Below are 19,773 nucleotides of genomic sequence, written 5' to 3' on the forward strand. Positions count from 1 at the left end.
TTATACATGATTTCTAGGAAAGTGCTAAAACGGGCAAATTTCAGTATGGTGTAACATGTATTAGTTGCACATTAGTGTACATGCCTCTGCCCAAATCTGCACTTAATAGATAATCCAGTGATTTAGTATTGCACTTACATAAAGTTTGGAGACTCACATGTATATTGAAATGGGCAAACATGGAGCAGAGGCAGACACATGTTGACTTTCAGTCCCAAATAACAGCTTGACCCTTCAAGAAAACTGCATCCTACATTTCCCATAATGCATAGAGTCTTTATTTAGTCTCACTGTGTCGCTTCTTTCAAACAATTTGCAACATGGCTTTCCCTTCTAATTTGTAGCAGAGCAGAGACTTGTCAATAAACAAAGCTGAACAGTACTAAACATGGTGAGCTAACTAACCACCAAGTGAAAAATCAGCATTGCTACTTAGGAATTAATCTGCAGGTTCACAAATGTCATGCTCGCCTCATTTTTGGTAATAATACTCGGGTCGCACTTTATGCATTTTTCTGTCCTTGCAAATATCTACAGAGCGAATGCTGGGTCTTAGGGAAATATTATTTCATGTTTAACACACTTGCAGTAACGTGTTCTCCGTTAAACGTGTGTCTTTCTCTCTCCGTTTGCTTAGGGACCAGCCTGGCTCTGACCAGACCAGCACTGACCTCCTCAAGTCGAACCGCAAGTTCCGCTGGTCCAGAGAAGCCCAGTACTTGTATCTCCGCCGCCTCTCGTCACGCAGCTACTCGGCTATCACAATGGTACGTTGATCGCGGCATGTTTAGTGTGGATGCAGTGTTTTGGAGAGGGACGTAGAGTCTGGTTTGGTATGCTTCAGTTGGCCCATTGCAGTTTATTTCAGCGTTAAAGGCAAAAACAATGTCTCTTTGCATTTGTAGATTTCTTCTAAACGTATCAAAGGTTCACATTTAGATAATGCCTCCTGTTCATATTTTAAAACATATATTTCAGATCATTTAAACATGTTTCATCTAGCAAGTGACCGGTGTTGAACTTTCACGATATCTTCTGTTGTGTTTACACTGCAAGCCCTAGCACTTCATTCTCTATTAGATTTTATTGCACGGATCAAGTTTGTGATTGATAAAGTTGCATAAATTCCAATATGACTGTCAACAATGAGACCTTTATCTGATTCTGGCCCACATATAAAGAATTGAAAAGATCAGATTCAATGTGAATTGTGATGTTCACACGGCTAGGAAACGGGTCACATTTTGAATGGCCTTCTTACAATACTTGGTTTAATTTGGTAAAACCCTATATTACTGTAATATGCATTTTCATCAAAATGAAAAAGGAATACTTTATCCAATCCCAATGTCATATTTATACTCTGGAAATGATATCAAATTAGAACATATTTAGTAAGATGACGTCTAATTTTCATAATTAAACAGGGCATTTTACAACATTTGCATTAATACCATACTTTTCTAAATGCCAGTAGTTAACTGGTGAAGTTTCATGATGATGCTGTTAGTTTAACATTTTACCCTGTCCCCTGTCCCCCTGTGCCCCTTAACCATAAATGTCTACACACACTCCAGAAATGATAATGCTGTGGACCTTTAGTATTTGAATCCAGTCACATGGTACCATGAGGCAGCTTTATTGGCTATAAGGAGTTGTTTATTTCTGTTATTTCACATCCAGAAATATATGGTTGGTTGCAAACCTGGCTTCTTCTTTCTGACGTGTTGATGAGTCAAGAGTTCCCAGATTTATCTCCGAATTTGAATACAACTACGCTGCTCCTGCATCCAGGATGATGATTAACCAGAGGGAACTGTGCTGTCCCGGGAGCTCCATTGTTTTAATGACTTGGTCACAAAAATGATTCATGCCAGTGGAGCTGTTTTGCATAAGAACGGCCTATTTTAAGACATATTTCACATTTCTCAGTTAATGGTATGCAGTGTTTTGACTGGATTGACCTGATTTTTTTCTAAAATGCTATTGTCACTTATCATTCCTGAAGTGTTGTTGCTGCTGCGAAGTGATGTCCCTTTTGCCAGCAGAAAAGCTTATATAGATTATTTTAATTAATGAATATTGACAGGAAATGGATAAGTTTTACATGCAAGGGATTTTGGATATTTTCCAGTCAGCTGGCATCCTTATCTGTGATTTGTCTCATGTTGATAAAATACCAGATAAGGGCAGGTTGGAACTGATAGAGTAGATAGTATAACACACACATAAAAAGACAATACTTTATTGTGGGACAGCTGAACATTGGCGTAGTTTTCTGAACCTTTGCTTCAGCTGCTTATGTATAAGAGGGTTAGTTCCCACTTAGGTCCTCTACATACATTTGTGTACTTTGAACTGAGGCTGTTCATGGTTTGTGCCACTTAGTTTAAGTCAGATTAAATCCTAATGCTTTATCATACAGTGATAATAGTCCATTAAGACATCGCTTTTGCATTTTATCCTCGAAGAACCTAACTCATGTCCTGACCTCAAGCCCATCCAACACCTTTGGGATGATTTTAAAAGACTGACTGTGAGCCGGGCCAGATCACTCATCCTCACTGATGCTCTTGTGTCTGAATTAGTAGCAAATAACTGCTTCCTGCTTCTAGAAACTGGCGCAAAACTGAAACCAGCAGTGTTGACGCTGCTAATGAGGCAGAATAATGCCCCAGGTTTTGTAATGGCATGGTCAACAATCACATACAGTATGGCTGTAATGTTCAATTCAATGTGCACATTGGCTTTTATATATTCTTTTGCCATGTAGTGTACTTTCTACAATACAATGCATGTCCTTCCTATTAAGCCACTTGCACAAAAAAAAAAAACAATGGCTGGAGGCCAATTAAAATAAAAAAGCGTAAATGACAAAGTAAGTTTTGCCCTATCAAATGTATCAGTGGTAGAAGTGTGAGAACAATTTGCTTAGTAAAAATAATGAGGAGCAAATTGGGCCTATAATTTCCTATTTCTTTTAAACTTCAGAATTATGACTATTATGTTCTCATTTGACTAACATTTGGTTGTTGCTCCAAGTATAGATTACCCCAAATGTTTTCAAATGAAGGGCCTTTAACTGCTTACGTTTTAAAGCGGCGGTCTTTGATTGAATTCTGCGGCATGTTGCATTTAATCTGTTGTTGTGGTGTCTGGGAGCCCCACAGCAGGCTTCCTAAAATCAATGGGAATTTTGGACTGATCCATGTCAGCTGATGGGGGGGGGGGGGCAAACCCCCTCAAGACACGAATCTTTAATGTGATTCCCTGTTCCCTCGATAAAAAAAATATACAAATTACATTCAAACGGGATTAATGTCATAACACGTTCTTTAATTTCGCTTTTATTAACTACAGTTGTTTTAAAATGCAGCCCCCTCCCCTCATGCTCTTATTTGGTATAACCTCAGCCAGGAGTCGTCGGCGCTAGTTTTCCTGTGAATGTCTGATCTTATTTTTTTAAGAAGGAAAAAGTGGAATATTTAAAGTAAAATAGACGAGATTTTTCACACTTTTAAGACGCTGAAACCATCCGTTTCCTCTCAAAGTTGGCCTGCATCCGAGGGGAAACTAGTTATAGGTTTTATTTTTTAAAGTAGGAGTCCCGGGCAGTTCAAAGTGCGTGATGCCAGTGAACGGAGGGCTGTCTCTGAGCAGATATGCAACTCAGTATTTCACCGTAAGTACCTCCATAACGAAACTCAAAATATTCACAAACACAGAGTTGACGGATAATACCACCCGTTTAGTCTTGTCAAAGAGTTTTGTTGGGATATTCTTTTTAAAGAGACGTAGCTTTTCGGTAGTTTTCCTGAATCCTTGCTGCCTGTTGCATCCTGCTGCACCTGCTGGGACGTTAAGCTAGCTGCTGACCAGTAGGTTAGTTTAGTTGGTACAAACAATTCATAGATACTGTTTTTAAAGTTGTTTGGACACGATAATGTTATTTATATGTCGACTTTGTCCGGTATTTGACGGTCTAATTTAAAGTGCGTATAACGGTAACGTAACGGCTCTTTGGTGGTTTGATTTCCTTATTAGGTAGGTCCCTCCTGTAACGAGGAGCAACAGTAACGGTTGAGGGACCTGTAGTACATTATAAACGAGTAATATCCAAACTTATTTTTGAATGTTTTCATCATTTAAGTTACTTTTTTTGTGGTGTTCTTTCTTTTGCTTTATGGTGTAACGCCGCTCTGTCCCCAGCAGGGGGCAGACTTGTTAAGCTTTTCTGTTACCCGCCACAGCAGCGCAGGACATATTGCCTAATGAACTGTTTTCAGTTAAAAACACATAGAGTAAATGCTAACAGACTGCTTTCTTACAAATGTTAACTGAACTAAAGTATGGCCTTCATATGTCTAAAAGACCGGGTTTTGATGTATGCATGTCGTGCGTGACAAATTTAAAACCATATCAAATGTTTCCTTTACAATTACAACAAAATATGTCAGTAGCTATTTAGTAATCCGGTTTCCAGAAGGTATTATATTCTGGAACTAGTGTTGGAAATCTTATAAACAATACCAGCTCTGTGTCGACCCGAGTTGAAAAGATTAGTTGATTAACCTGTTTTTTAGTTTATCTGCCAGCAAAAAAGTAAATGATGATATTGATGTGAAATTCCTCTTTTATTGTGGCAATTCTCTCTCAGTGTTACTCAGTATTAATCTCAAAATTCACATCGTTTACGTTCCTGTGATAACCAAAACCACACTGAAGAAGAGAAAAAACTGTGATTTCACATAATGCAAAAAACCTTGTAGCAATGCCTTATACCTAGCTCTGACGATAAGCTACCCACAAAGTAAATGTTTCTGGTTTTTAAAAAGAGTCGTCTTGTTCTCTAAATAATTTGTTTTCACAGCCTGTGAGGATGACCCAGTATTTCAACCTCCCTCTCTGGAAAATGTGTTTGTGTCTTGTTATATAATGGCCAACACTCAGGAGGCTACAACTTATCCAGCAGGCCTGCCTGAGAGCAGCCATCACAATCAGAACACAAAGTACAAGATTGTGCAAACTGGATTGGCCGTACACAAAGCATGTTGCTGCTTGTAAGTCATTTATTTGACTTTGAGAGTTGTTATAATTCCTCAGCTGCACATACTGGCCCTCTCTTTTGACCTTTCATATGCAAATGGATGTCCAGCAAAGCTGTTGAGCAGAAAAAGTAAACACTCCCACAAAATATGTTTTCAAGTCTCTTCTTCCATGCATGTAAAATTATCATCTTTCAAGTCACATGATTTTTACCAGCATCTAAAAATCGAGTTAAGTTCTAAGTTAAAGTTGAATTTCTTGATAGGGATTTTAAAAAGACAGATCACATCAAAGATCGTCTCTGTGCTGTTTCATACATAGTGCATCTGTAGCGTTTGACCTGCTTTCATTCACCCAATCCTTGGTGCTTTTTGCAGTCTAGCTGCCTCTTAGTCATCTGGCTTCCCCCTGTAGACCGGAAGATCAGCAGATCAAAAAAGTGGCTTATAGTGATGAGCTCTCTGCCCCTATCATCCCATTTTCACTAAGCTTGGACCTGGATGTGAGCGGCACACAGATTTCACTTTCCTCTGTAGTTACCAGAACCTATTTAAAATCCCTTACATTTTGCTGTCTCTAACTAAGATGTGTGCTCATGTTTAGTGTCTGTTATTTCTTTGCCGACGTGTGAATCATCCCTAAAACTTTGAAGAATGTTGGATGCATCTTAGGGTCTGACTTCGGTGTGATTTGCAGTTTGTTTTCATTGTCGACAACTCAGGCGTTTCATCAGCGTGTGACTGTGCAGAAGTCGGTGTGTCTGTGATGTTTACACTGTCTGCAGAGTAGACGGTGGGATTTGTGCTGAATGTAGGCCAGCAGAATCCTTATTACGTCAAAGGCAGGCAGGCGGGTGGGCAGATGCAGGAAGAGAGCTGCTGGTGGCTGTGCAGCTGTGGCCATGGAGGAGGCGGTGGCGCACATCAGGCTGCCAGAGCACCGCTGGTGGTGAGCAGGGAGAGACGCAGATAGGAAGAGACGGAGAGCGCCCGCGATGAAGACCGTCCTCAGCCTGCACAGGAAATGGGCCCACGCGGTCAAGACCATACGTATACTTCAAGGGCTCGTGAGTTTTGATTCTGGTTGGTCAGATCTGTGTTGTGAGTGTTGGTCAGGTGGATGGACCCGAGTTGTTCTGCGTTTGTATTTCATTGAATTGAGTGGTTTGGAATTGGGTTGAGTTGAGTTTTGCGATGAGGAATCAAGAATCACAGAAAAGTGATGAAGTGCTGGTGCTTTATTTCTGTTGATAAGGGAGTTTGTACTTCATAGGGACTGATGGATGGGATGCACTGATTGGATTATTGATCGGTGACTTAACAGGAAACTAATGATAATACATTTTTAGTTAAGTCAAATGAAAAAATACTGTTGATGGGTTTACTTTTTAACGTTTACCTTTATTAAACACCTTTTGGGATTCTTAGATCTTGGAAATAAACCAATTTTGGTGGTTTTTGTGTGCCTATTTCTCACTCGTCCTGTCATTTATCAAGAGGTTGTTATTTCAAATGATAATTAAGATAAAGTAGATGTTTATTGAGCCATTGGCCTTGTTGAATTCGCTGTTTCTTGGTTGTTCATTATAGGAGGTGTGTATCTTGTGGTTAATTTATGTAACCTTTTGGTGGTTTTGTGGAGAAAGCTCTCATCCTGAATTATTTTAAGTGCTTGTTAAAGAAAGCTAACTGATGTCAAGTGTTCTCATCAATAATTGAATCCTCGAACCAGAGGTTTCTGTGTCGCACTCGTTGTTATGGGTTCAGTCGAGGCCTGTTTATTATTGTTCTGGGAGCTCCTGCTGTGTAAGGACATCCCGGGCTAATGAACTGGCTTTGTCGTATTATCACGTAATGCATTATTAATCTGCGCAGTGAAATGAAACCACCCACTGTAATCTTTCCCTTCTCTCCACAGAACCCGGTCATGGAGGAGACCGTGTGGGAGCAATACACTGTGACCCTGCAGAGGGTGAGTCCATCTGCCCCACAACACACACATACACACAGCTCATCTTATTTACACTATTTACATCTTGCCCATAAACACAGGCTGTTAAACGCAGTGCTTCACAGAGAGTGCCTTTAAATTATTAGTTTGCAGTGCATCGAAGACAACAAAGCATGCCAGGCTACAGTCAGAACGGACTTACCACATTCCTCTGAATCAGACCAGATTTAATTTATGCAATCCTGAAATCTGAGACTTTTTACTATCATTTGTAGAATTATGAAAAGCTTGTTTGGTCTATCAGATGAGATCCTGAGCTCCCTGAAAAGTAAAAGCTAATACAACTAGAGACTCGTGTTTTACAGAGCGGTGAATCCAGCCATGGCCCAATTGGCACCAAGGTTACCTTATGCACCGCTTCAAATTTGGCCTTCATTGTCTCTTTAATCTCAACTACAGTACACACCTATAAAGTCTTGTGACCGCAGGTTGGACCAGGGGCTTTTAAGGAACGGGTGCATGTCCTATATTCCCCCCTTGCTTGGACCACGCCATTGTTGAGATCACATTTTATTTGAATCTTAGCTACACATCTGTAAACGTGTAAACTTGTGACTGCATCTGAACTATCCCGGTCACAAAAAATTCACACAGGTGGAAACAAAACTATACCTGTGGTGATCATAGTGCAGCATTTGCTTGCTAAGGTATTTCCTTTAAGAGTTGATTCAAGATCAGAAGAGAACTAAAGAAAAGGGGTAATATTGAGCATGCTTTGATCAGGTGGGCATGTTTCTTCATGTTTAATTATGAGGCAAGGAACTGTTTGCTAACAATTTACAGATTGGTTTTTGACCCCAACTGGCCAAAAGGCTGTTGAAGGTTTTGATTTTTAGATTGTGAGGGCGGAGTGGGGACTGGTACTTAAAACGTTGCCAGTTTGCCTCCCGTGCACGAACTATCGTTGGACCGATTTGATCCTCTGTTTCCATTTCCATTTCCACATCTCACCAGCAGCCAAGAGAAGCAGGTTCTGTTCTGCTGGTGATGGTAAACACGTGAACAACTATGTGAGCAGAGCAGACCAGTTGAGCTGAGGTAATCATCCTGATGAGCTCATTGTCTCCTGCTGCGGCTCACTGAAGCCAAAAAAGCAGATTTAGTGCAGAAGAGGTCCTCTGCTGCAGGCACGTGACCCCCGACTCTCAACCCCACCACAGCCAGCTGTCAAACTCTGCTCTGTACCTTTTATTCTCTTCCACCATTTTTAGACTCGTATTTATTAATGTTTTGCTGCTGGTGCTGCTGCTGCTGCTGCCTGCATCAAACAGAACATCCCTCACCTTGGGTTTGTAGTCCTCTGGGCTTTAACGGATTAAAACATTCATAAGGACATGTTTTATTTATTTGAGATTAGGGATAACACATTAAGTAATTCAATTTTTATTCAAATGTGCCACATTCTGTTCGGATGGCTTATCTTCATCTTCAGGCTGAGGTCTAAAAAGAATAAGAGAAAAAGGCAACAGAAATGTATGTTTGTGTAGCAGGGTTCCAAACCTCCCTTAGCGAGCTGAGGTTTCAAAGTGTGAACAGTGTCAGTGAAAAATAGGAAGAAGATGAACAGGAGTTTGAATAGGATTTCTGTTTGAATCAGAAAATATGTTCAAATAGGTACTCAAAATCCATTTGGATGAGTGGAATGGGATCTTGTGTTACTTGGTGCAGGGTAACAAACAGCATGGAGGATAATGACAAAGAGGCAAAGATTTGAAAGGCACAGTTTGAATCCTGGCACTATTTGGGATTTGACTATTCAAATGGTAAAGCAAGGATTACTATGGTCAACAAAATGTTTGTTTACTCTGCCTAAATATTATTTATATATCTGTTGTTTAACTTCCAGCAGACTGAACCAGATATTGTTTGACTACAGAGAAGCTGCTGGTTTCCTTTTCCATTTTTTGAAACAATTGAAAGTGACATTCAGAATCACTGAAAAAGATAAGCGCACATCCCAAAACACTGGCATGCTGGATCCTATTTTTTTAACACCACATGTATCCCAGCATGCACTCATTTGCAACGTGTTTGACATTAATTCCTCTGCTGCTGGTGGGAATAAAGTAACAATGCCAGGCTTCTTAGCTTTAGTCTTTGCCGTGATTGTATTACAATTTTAATACCACTTTGGGGATTTGCCTACTTTCACTTTAGCTGTGTATGCATGGGTAGAGACAACTCTAGGCTCATAAAACCTTTCCAAAACCAGATTTTGTCTAGCATGCTTTGTTGTCAAGCAAAAATCCGACCTCTGGGAGCAACCGTGTGTTTATCCAGTGTTTTATTTTTGTTAACTTTGATTCCTCACTTAACAGGAAGTTTCCAAGATTGTTTAACCACAGCGAAGGACTGATGTGTATTCTTCTCTTGTGTTGTTACCTCTGTGGATTACTCTGCTTGCACTTTCTCTCACCCTCCCTCTGCCTTCAAGGCCATCTGCTAGAGACCGAGGGGAATGGTGAATTGTATGGGTTTTTTTGTTAAGTACAGATGGGAGGGAGGGGATAAAGAGACTGGGTCATCAAATCTCTGACCTAATCTCATCTGGGAAAACTGGAGCAGGGGCAGGTAGAACTGTTTCCAGAGCGCCTTTAAAGACAGGGCTGGGTGTCATTGCAAATATAATAACTAAATGTTGTGTGAATGCTAGCAGTCACGCACTTTATGAAGCAAAGGTGTTAATCACGTTTTACACACGATGCTGACGCTGCACGGCTGCATGCGTGCTTCAGATCAGAACAGAGTCCGCACAACTGTAATCACAATCAGAAATCCCTTTAATAGCCACGTACAATACAGCCATGATAATGCTCTGTTCTGACCACAGGGATTACACTACCTCTTCTCTCTCACACACACACACACACTCACTCACACACACACACACACACACACACACTCACACACACCCTGAAAATGAATAGAGGAACATTTCACATGATTTTTACGTTTTCCTTTTTTTTTTTCTTCTCAGGATCCAAAGATGGGCTTTGGAATTGCAGTGTCGGGGGGGCGAGACAACCCCAACGAGGAGAGTGGGGAGACGTCCATCGTGGTGTCCGACGTCCTGCAGGGGGGGCCTGCTGATGGCTTCTTGTTGTGCGTACTATTATTAATCATAATTTAGTGGAGTAGTACATCAGACATGACATTTCCAAGGACTTCATTAATATCACCCACGATCAAAAACAAACTCGTGACTCGTTTAATCAATCTGTTTCTCAGTATTGTATGTTCAAGGATACCTAAAATGACAGTTTTTAGGATTAGCATGTTAAACTGATACCAACATGTGTTTGTGTTTAGTGAGAATGACCGAGTGGTTCAGGTGAACGCCATCTCCATGGAGGGCGCCATCCACTCCTTCGCCGTCCAGACCCTAAGGAAATGTGGCAAAGTAGCAAAAATTGTGAGTACAGCTCCTGGATTGTTTCCATTCCCTCTCTATCTCTAGTTTGAGCTCTGAAAAAGGCTGAAGATGAGACACATCATCAAAAAAGGGTCTGTTTTTATTCAACAGACAGTCAAGAGGCCCAGGAAGGTTCCAGTCAACATGGGGAACCGCCCCCCGTCTCCTGATGACAGAGTCTTCAACAACGACTATAATGACGATTACAACTACGATCAGGACCGCCGCAGCGTGTATAGCGGCCGGGACCACAGCCCGGACCGGGGCGGGGGGGGCTACATGGATTCCGGCTATCAGACACGTGAGCGGGACCACGACAGGGACTACGACCGGCGGGAACGTGGCCGGAGCATGGAGAGAGACCTGAGCCCCGACCGGCAGTACAAGAGGGACGGCAGCAGAGGTCGCACTTTGGACAGAGAACGCAGCCCAGAGCGCCTCCACAAGGGAGACCACCTGCTGGAGCCCAACTACGGCCCGGACAGAAGGTATCGCAGCGAGCGCGCTTTAGACAGAGACCACAGCCCCGACCGGCGCTACCGCAGCGAGCGAGCCCTCGACCAGGAGTATAGCCCGGACAGACGTTTCCGCAGCGAGCGAGCTCTGGACCGCACGCACAGCCCAGACCTGCGCTACGGGCGGGACAGCCCCCCACGAGGCCGCGGACGCGACCACAGCGTCGAACGCGGACGTGAGCGCGCCCCCAGCGACCCGAGGAAGTACGAGGAGCCGCTGAGGCGAAGCTGGAGCAGAGACAGGCTGGAGCGCTCTCCGTCACCACCTGCGATGCCCATCCCCCTGCCCCGCCCAGCCCGGGACCTGGAACCCCTGGAGAAACCCCTGAATGTGCTGCTGTTGAAGAACCGGCCCAACGAAGGTGAGAAAATAACAAGCCCTGGTACTACAGGTGTGAATCTTATCTGATTGTACACTAAATGTCACAGTAAAAATGAGTTTTGTGGGATTTTTATTTAAAATAATGCTTCCCACAACTTTGACTTGGTGTGAAGATTACTTTCCACCAGTTGTTATGTTTAAGCTTTTTGAAGAAAACAACATCTTGATATTTCCAGGTGATGGAGGTTGTAAATCTTAGGAAATCATCATACATGAAATTATTATTTTCCCCCACTTCTGATTGTTACTATTGTTAGGCTTTTAGACATCAAAATATAGAGTCAATACTTTTAAAGCTGTGTTTTCTTTGACCAACACGTCTTTTTTATACCATCTTCTCCAGAGTATGGCCTTCGCCTCGGCAGTCAGCTCTTCATCAAAGAGATGACCAACACAGGCCTGGCCAGCAGAGATGGGAACCTGCAGGAAGGGGACATCATATTAAAGGTAGAGTCACAGTTATCCTTAAAGCTTCCTGCTAGATTATTTGTACTATTAATTATTGTGTCTTTATTGTAGTTTTACCACCAGTGTTAGGTGTAGGTTGTGAATGGAATATTGAGAATGTAGTGTTTAATATTTGATGAATAAATCAAAAGAAAGCACATTTAGTTTCAAATCTCTTATAATCTCCCTCTCTCCATAACAATGCAGTGTAAATATGTTCCTGCATTGCGCTCCTACTGTCTCCTGATCTCCCCTGTGTCTCTCTCTCTCAGATTAACGGCACGGTGACAGAAAACCTGTCCCTCAGCGACGCAGGGAAGCTGATCGAGAAATCCCGCGGGAAGCTGCAGCTGGTGGTGCAGAGAGACAAGCGGCAGGTGCTGATTCGAGTTCCAGCGATGGTCGACAGCGACTCAGAGCTTGATGGTGAGAGACACTCAGATCTGAAAGTCAGCAAGTCCTATCCGCAATAACTGCAAAACTACGTGTGGCTGCCATCTTCATATCCAAACCTGCTGCATATGAACTTCATATTAATCAACTGTAGAAACCTTGTTGTTGTATTTGTCAATCAAACTTCATAAAATAAAGGTCTTACTAACAGTTCAGCTTTTTACTATTATTCAAACGTGTACCAATATTTATCAAAGTAGCACCAGCGCTGTGAGTCAATCAGAGACTCTCTGTACCCTCCTGATTACTTACCCTTTTATACCTGGTTTTAATGTCACATGACCAGAACGGCTTGCTGTGATTTGTCGGGATCAATCTAGATAAGTGGTGCGAGTGGATTGTTCGCTGACCAAATGTAGGCTGGGAGGGGCGGGGCGGCAGGAAGACTTGTGACCCATTTTGTCTGATTTTGGGACTGTGGTGTGTGTGTGTGTGTGTGTGTGTGTGTGTCTTCTGCACGTGTGAAAGTGCTCACTCGCCTGAGGCAGGGTGATCTAATCCCCCATCGTAATCCCGCTATTGGATATGACAGAATTTCATTATGTTAAGGTTGGCACCGCAGCAGTGTGACTCTCTGATGAAGGCCTCTGAAAACAATAGGGTGTGTGTGTGTGTGTGTGTGAGGAATTTCAGCTCTGCCAAAGTTCAGATCACCTAGAGTGCTTCTACTTCTTTTTGTCCTTTAATGGATTGCTTCATTACTCAAACAATTTAGCCCCTTCTTGTAAATGTCCACATCCTCAGAGCCTTTCATGTATTCAACTAGAGGTCATGCTCCGCTCCGTAGAATATAACCTTGTGTGTGTGTGTGTGTGTGTGTCTGTGTTCCCTGCCTTTCTGACCTGTGGGCCATTTGAATCATGTGCTATCCACGTTATGTAATTAAAAAAATACAATCGCATCATGGAGACATGACACATTGTTTAGTTGCTTTTAGATATATTTTTTGTCTTTATTACCTGAACATGAGCACAATATAAAACCCAAAGGCCTCTTCTGTGTGAAATTCAGAAACTGTTCATATTTGTAACCTGCTTCTTTATCACAGATATCTCCGAGATCGAGTCTTACCGCTCCTACTCTCCACAAGAGGACAGGCGGGGCCACCACTCCGACCTCTCGTCCCACTCCTCCAATGAGAGGCTCCGAGAAAAGCCCAGGTAGGCCTCATTAAGTTGTATTATTATATACCTACTTCAAGCTTTACCTGCTTGATTTCTGTCAGAAATAGAGCAGTGAATTTATCATCCGTGTTGTTTCAAACAGCAGAAAAATCAGGATAATGCAGGATTACATTGGTTTGTCTCATGAAGCTTAGCCAATCCATTACATTAAATCAAATCTAAATAATGACTGTGGCTATTATTGTGTTGATTTTTTATTAAGGGATGAATTTCGCTACATAATATTTGAGATAAAAAGATATCATTTCACATCAGGTATTTGATCTTTGTCTACAAATCTCATTATTCTCTCTAAAGTAAAAACAGTTTGATTTCACCATGTAATTGTTGGTGAAAATCTAACCTCTATATGTTTGTGATATAACCACAAACACGTCCTTCTTATAACAAGCCCCAATACGTTCAGTATTTTCGATATATCGCCCACCCCTACATCACAAAGTTGTATGAGAGATAAAATAATCTTATACATGAATTTGATTTCCAGAGAGGAACCGCCAAAAAGGCTGGCAAAAATGGGAGCCATGCCAACACCATTCAGACCTCCGGACAGGGCTGTGGAAGACCTGCCCCCTTTGCATGCAGACAGAGAGGAGCCACGGGCAGAAACCCCACCAGGTAAACCCCTGTCTCCTTCAGAATATATTAAGCTTTGCCAGTTTTGAGTAGGGGTAAATTAGATTGTTGCAACTAGAAAGTATTAACATGATCCCTTTCATTTTCTGCAGTTCCAGCAGCCGCCGTAGCCCCGAGAGTTCATGCTCCTTCTAAGATGCCCATGAAGCCAAGCCTAGAGGACCAGGAAATCTATGGGTCAGTATATCACCGAGTTATCCAGGGGGTCAATTTCAAGTCACATCTGTTCGCTCTCCCTGGAGACAGACCCATAGAATATAATGATGTATGTTCTCTGAACGCCCAGGCCGAACACAGTGATGGTGCGTTTCCAGAAAGGTGACAGCGTGGGTATGAGGCTGGCGGGGGGAAATGATGTCGGCATCTTCATCGCCGGCGTTCAGGACGACAGCGCAGCGGAGCAGGAGGGACTCCAGACCGGAGATCAGATCATGAAGGTGACTTTTATTCCACAAGAAAAAACCTGCATCATAGCACTACACTCTGAATGTGTTATCTGGATCATCATTAGGCTGAAGAAAAGTTGCATACTAGAGAAAACAAAGTCAAAAAAGGCGCAATCTAAGTTCTTGATGTCAACTAAATCCAATTCTACCCCACAATGGTAAACCGGGGTGTTATTAGCCCATTTCTACTTTAGTGCCATTGCTCGGGTATCTTATCCTTTGTGTTTTATTTGTTTGTCTATTCTTTACTGAAGCTCTCTCTCTGACAGTATTTTCTGTCTGTTCCAGGTGAACAACATGGACTTCAGAGGCATGGTGCGTGAGGATGCTGTCCTCTACCTCCTGGAGATTCCCAAAGGAGAAGATGTCACCATTCTTGCTCAAAGCAAACCCGATGGTACTGTACTCGATAGATAACTGCTGCTAGTGCTAACACAAACATGTATTGAGTTTAATCACATTGATTCAAAACTGAGGATCATTAATGTGCTACATTCAGCAAAACTAAAGTTGGAATTGATTTACAGATGTATGTAGTTGTTAATAAGCAAAAGTAGTGGGCCCAGAATTGAGCCCGGTGGATAAACCCAGAATGACAGGAGTGTGTTTTTCTCTTTTTAGTGTACAAGGACATTTTGGCATCCGGCAGAGGTGACTCATTTTTCATCAGGACTCACTTTGAGTACGAGAAGGAGGCTCCTCAAAGCCTTCCTTTCACCAGAGGAGAGATCTTCAAAGTGACGGACACACTTTATGATGGCAAGCTGGGCAACTGGCTGGCAATCCGCTCTGACAAAGACAACCAGCTGCGGGAGAAAGGAATCATCCCCAACAAAAGCAGGTGAGTGCTGGTTGTGGTGGTTATGTATGGGGTTGAGTATTCTTTTAATAAACCGGCTTAATATGTGGTGTAAGAGTAACTGGCAACGACTGAATCATCTGTGGAGTTTATTATCCATTTAATTTTTAAGAAACCACGTAAGTTCACATACCTTCCACAGGATCAGCCTCATCACACTCATCAAATAATGACCTAATTATCTTGGAATTTCATGTACATTTGTGAGTTTTTCCCATTGTTTCCCCCCATTATTCCCTTCATTCCCTGCTGTTGATAAACATGATTCTGAGTGAATCTCCTTTTGGATTTTTTGTATCACAGAGCAGAGCAAATGTCCAACGTGCAGAACGCCGCGCGCGTCGCATCCGGCAACGACAGAGGAGACTTCTGGAGGCTAAGAGGTCAAAGGGCGGCGAAGAAGAAAGACCTACGCAAGAGCCGAGAGGACCTCAGCGCTGCCCCAGTCACCACTAAATTCCCTGCTTACGAGAGAGTGGTGTTACGTGAAGGTACCTAAAACGTGCACCTGTCACTCTGCAGTTTATTACAGGATGTGTTGTTGGCACTGTTTCCTTTGGACTTGTGGCTGATCCTGTTCAATGTTTTCCAGCTGGTTTCAGGAGACCTGTGGTGATATTTGGACCTATTTCTGATGCAGTGAATGAAAAACTGAGCACAGACAGGCCCGACATGTTTGTCATCGCCAGTAAGTGCTCACCTCGTCACAGCTTCATCAACACTTTGCTGCACAGTGTTTAGTAACATGTGTTTAAGGTTGACTGATATCTTTTTTCCTCTCAGAAACGGAGCCCAAAGACGCGGGGACTGAGAAGTCCTCCGGAGTAGTGAGACTCAACACCATCAGAAAGATCATTGAGCAGGTAAAGCACTTGAATATAAATGTCCGTCTCCTTAATATGCCGTTAGACGGATCATGTGACCGCCTCTCTGTCTCTCTCAGGACCTTCACGCTCTGCTGGATGTGACTCCCAAAGCTGTGGACACTCTGAACTACACCCAGTGGTACCCCATCGTCCTCTTCCTGAACCCGGACAGCAAGCAAGGCGTGAAGACCATGAGGAACCGCCTCGTCCCCGGATCCACCCGCAGCGCACGCAAACTGTACGAGCAGTCCGTGAAGCTGAGGAAGACCTGCTCACACCTCTTCACCGGTACGCTCTACTATGACTGCTACTCTGCAGAAGGAGTAGTACGCCGGTCAAATGTTCTCTTATCTGTCGGAGATTCTTAGTCTCATTTATGTTTTGTTTGTGTGCAGCGACGGTGGACCTGAACTCCTCCAACGACGCGTGGTACGGCAGCGTGAAAGACTCCATCCAGGAGCAGCAGGACAGAGCGGTGTGGGTGTGTGAGGGCAAGGTGAGTCCGTTTACAATTACATGTCATCAGCTCCAAGAATAGAAAGGGATAATTCACCTTTAAGAAATATTACATCAAGTTCTGTGTCTCTTCGTCTCCTCAGTTGGACGGCTCAGACGAGGACCTGGATCTGCATGACGACCGCATGTCCTACCTATCGGCAATGAGCGCGGACTACCTGAGCATGGACAGCCGGCTGACCAGCGACTACGAGGACACAGCGGACGAGGGCGGGGCCTACACCGACAACGAGCTGGACGAGACCCTGGACGAGCCGCAGCCGGTGTCGGCCATCGGCCGCTCATCAGAGCCCGTGATGCCAGACGAGGTGGGGACGCTTATCACACTAGACTCTGTTTAGATACCAGCATAGTCCAGTCCCACAGGAAGAAAGAAACCAAACAATCCTAAGAAATAGAAACAACAACAAAGACAATAATAGGGAACCGTATTGGTGCAGAGCGGATGATTGCATTATTCTCCTGCGGGACCAGTTCATAATCTGAGCAACTCCCAGCCTAGCCATAGAGTTTGGGAGGGTTTCTAATCTCTCTTTGTTCTCTAAATCTCACCATAGGCTCACAGATTACATGTTTGTGGTCAATACCCTAGTGAAATGTTTAATAAAGTCTCTAAGGAGGACAGATCCTTTTAGTGCTTTAGCAGATTTCCACTGCAAGAGGCTGCAGGGTTCCCACTCAGTCGTGGACCAAACTCCAGAACATTTCAAGGACCCACAATAACAAACCTACACCAATCACATCATAAAACACTCAGAGAAATGTTTGAAACGTAGCTTCAAATGTTCAGTTTTCTTGGAAATGTTAACAATTTGTTGCCCCTTTTTTTTTTATGTTCATGATAATAAACATCTTTATGCTACGTTACACCGGCAGCTCCAGAGAACACATATGCCGTTATGATGAAGGATATTCACAGGAGATTACTGCAGTTGGTTTTCCAGAACATTTAAGAATGTTGCTATTTCTATGCCTGTTAAATTATTATTGTTTATAAATTCCAAGACTTTTCCAGGTTTACCATGACCATAAAAACATGTCATGTCAGAGATGCTATGAAAGGTCACATTAAGGCAAACCCAGCTACTCTAAACATGCAAGCTGAGTCTCCCAACAGTCCTCCTTATCCTTTCCATAATCTGACCCTGACCACCCTCCTGTCGTTGTCGTTGTGTGTGTCGGTGTGTGTGTGTTGTGTTGTGTTGTGTGTGTGTGTGTGTGTCTGTGTCTGTGTCTGTGTGTCTCTGTCTGTGTGTAGAAGCCTCATCCTGAACCCCGGGGTCGTATGAGGAGGGCGGGCAGCAGAGAGATGCTGAACAGAGAGCCGAGCCCTCCCCCTCCTTTTGTCCCCGAACCCCCGAAGGTGAGATCCTCCCCCTCTTCCCCCCCCCCCCTCCCACCTAACCTCCAAACCACTTTGTGCCTCACTGGGTAAAAAGAAACATGAAGTAGCTCATAATGTCCAGAACAGAACCTCACGTCGGTCCCTTCCTGCGGCAGGTGCGGGCTCAGACTCGGACCGACTCGACGCGGAGCTACGACTCTCACTCCAGCAGCACCATCAGCAGCGACGCAGTGGCCGTCAACAGACCGCACCCCCCTCCTGTGGCCATGAAGCCCGTCATCCCACGTCCCAGCCACACATCAGAGGGTCCGAGCCCGGGGGAGGAGGACCCCGCCAGCAAGTCCTTCCTGGGCAAGGTCAGAACATTTTAGAGCAACACGATTAATACTTAGATCTTTTAAACCTCAGAACTCCCTTTCAGAAATACTCAGAGGCTCAGTTATTAAATGCTTCTGTATTCCACTTTCCTCCTCCTTTGCTTCTCATATGAAATAGAAAACGGGTGATCAGGTAAACTGAATGTGCCACATTCGTTTTGAGTGTTCGTAGCCCCCCATTAAAACCCATAATACCTCATACGTGTTTCTGCCATCATCGCTTCGTGCAGTTCATACCCCGATGATTCACTAACCTTTGAAAGTTCTGATGTGCAGTGTTAACTCGTTCATCCATCAGAAGTGATCTTTAATAGATCTGTTTTCTCTCCTAGATTAAAGCCTTTGAGAAGATGGACCATCTGGCCCGGGCTCAGAGGATGCTGGAGCTGCAGGAGGCAGAAAACGCTCGAGTCAGTTCAGCTTTTATTCATATTAGAGCTTGAAGTATGATGTGGGGAGGGGGGGAGGGGGCAGCTCAGGGGATACTGTTCTGATGCTCTGCCAGCATCCTGGCAGAGCATTGCTCATTAAGAGATCCAACAAAAACATGTTGCTATGATTTATTTGGGAGCAAAATCTTCTGTCTTTTGTAATTTGAAAACTACAGAATAGATCTTTGAGGAAATGCAGCGTCCTCATTCAGGGAGCGCTGACAAATAAAAGCAAAGTCAGCCTCCATCCTCCAATCAGGCGGATGATGAACTCTGATTTGATTGGTCTGACTCAGACTGACTCACAGTCTCCTCAGCTGAACGCAGGGGGGGGGACTTTGGGTTTTGTCTGTCATTGATTTATGAAGGAAACTTTTTATGGGATTCTCCTTCATGTGCACATCTTTCTTCTTCAAATTTGGCTCGAACATCGACTCGGACTCCAGGAAAAAAATATTCTTATTAGCTTTTCAAAGGTCAAGGTCACTTGTGGCACAATCAGAACCAGAATACTTTATTCATCCCGGGGGGCAGCTGGGTTTTGTGCCTTTACCTCGGTGTATATTGTGCAAATATGGACCCAGTTAAAGAAGATAAATGGTCAGAAACTGAACAAAAATGAAACCATTATAACATTAAAATATAGAGGAATAATTACATACCAGAAACTATGTTCATTAAAATCTGAAAAAATACTCACATTTAAAGTAAACTGCAGTATCGGTACGACAAGTGGAAAGCTGTGCAGATATTAAAGACTTTACCTTTGTGTACAAATGTGCAAACATATTCAGGTTGTTCAGGACTTGTGCAATCCAAAGATGAATGTTGATAACGATAAGGAGATG

The 19,773-nt window shown here is 43.3% G+C and overlaps 1 protein-coding gene across 4 annotated transcripts in view; it reads left to right on the plus strand.

The window, feature by feature from the left end:
- tjp2a (tight junction protein 2a (zona occludens 2)) overlaps window positions 1–19,773 on the plus strand; it is a 29,812-nt gene that overhangs the window by 7,558 nt on the left and 2,481 nt on the right. For 2 of the 4 annotated variants that reach the window (XM_063889086.1, XM_063889082.1), the window contains exons 2-23: window positions 638–767; window positions 6,964–7,017; window positions 10,034–10,158; window positions 10,366–10,468; window positions 10,580–11,345; window positions 11,709–11,812; window positions 12,085–12,238; window positions 13,314–13,425; window positions 13,937–14,067; window positions 14,178–14,262; window positions 14,372–14,522; window positions 14,820–14,928; window positions 15,153–15,372; window positions 15,694–15,881; window positions 15,983–16,078; window positions 16,174–16,253; window positions 16,334–16,544; window positions 16,652–16,752; window positions 16,856–17,080; window positions 18,031–18,135; window positions 18,273–18,473; window positions 18,827–18,904. In XM_063889086.1, coding sequence (XP_063745156.1) covers window positions 765–767; window positions 6,964–7,017; window positions 10,034–10,158; window positions 10,366–10,468; window positions 10,580–11,345; window positions 11,709–11,812; window positions 12,085–12,238; window positions 13,314–13,425; window positions 13,937–14,067; window positions 14,178–14,262; window positions 14,372–14,522; window positions 14,820–14,928; window positions 15,153–15,372; window positions 15,694–15,881; window positions 15,983–16,078; window positions 16,174–16,253; window positions 16,334–16,544; window positions 16,652–16,752; window positions 16,856–17,080; window positions 18,031–18,135; window positions 18,273–18,473; window positions 18,827–18,904 — 3,402 coding nt within the window. In that variant the 5' untranslated portion in view covers window positions 638–764. Of the gene's footprint in view, window positions 1–637; window positions 768–3,438; window positions 3,683–5,917; window positions 6,113–6,963; window positions 7,018–10,033; window positions 10,159–10,365; window positions 10,469–10,579; window positions 11,346–11,708; window positions 11,813–12,084; window positions 12,239–13,313; window positions 13,426–13,936; window positions 14,068–14,177; window positions 14,263–14,371; window positions 14,523–14,819; window positions 14,929–15,152; window positions 15,373–15,693; window positions 15,882–15,982; window positions 16,079–16,173; window positions 16,254–16,333; window positions 16,545–16,651; window positions 16,753–16,855; window positions 17,081–18,030; window positions 18,136–18,272; window positions 18,474–18,826; window positions 18,905–19,773 lie in introns of those variants that run through there. The other 2 variants (XM_063889085.1, XM_063889084.1) reach the window with 2 other exon arrangements.

This window comes from Eleginops maclovinus, chromosome 8 (assembly GCF_036324505.1).
Source record: "Eleginops maclovinus isolate JMC-PN-2008 ecotype Puerto Natales chromosome 8, JC_Emac_rtc_rv5, whole genome shotgun sequence".
Lineage (NCBI taxonomy): Eukaryota > Metazoa > Chordata > Actinopteri > Perciformes > Eleginopidae > Eleginops > Eleginops maclovinus.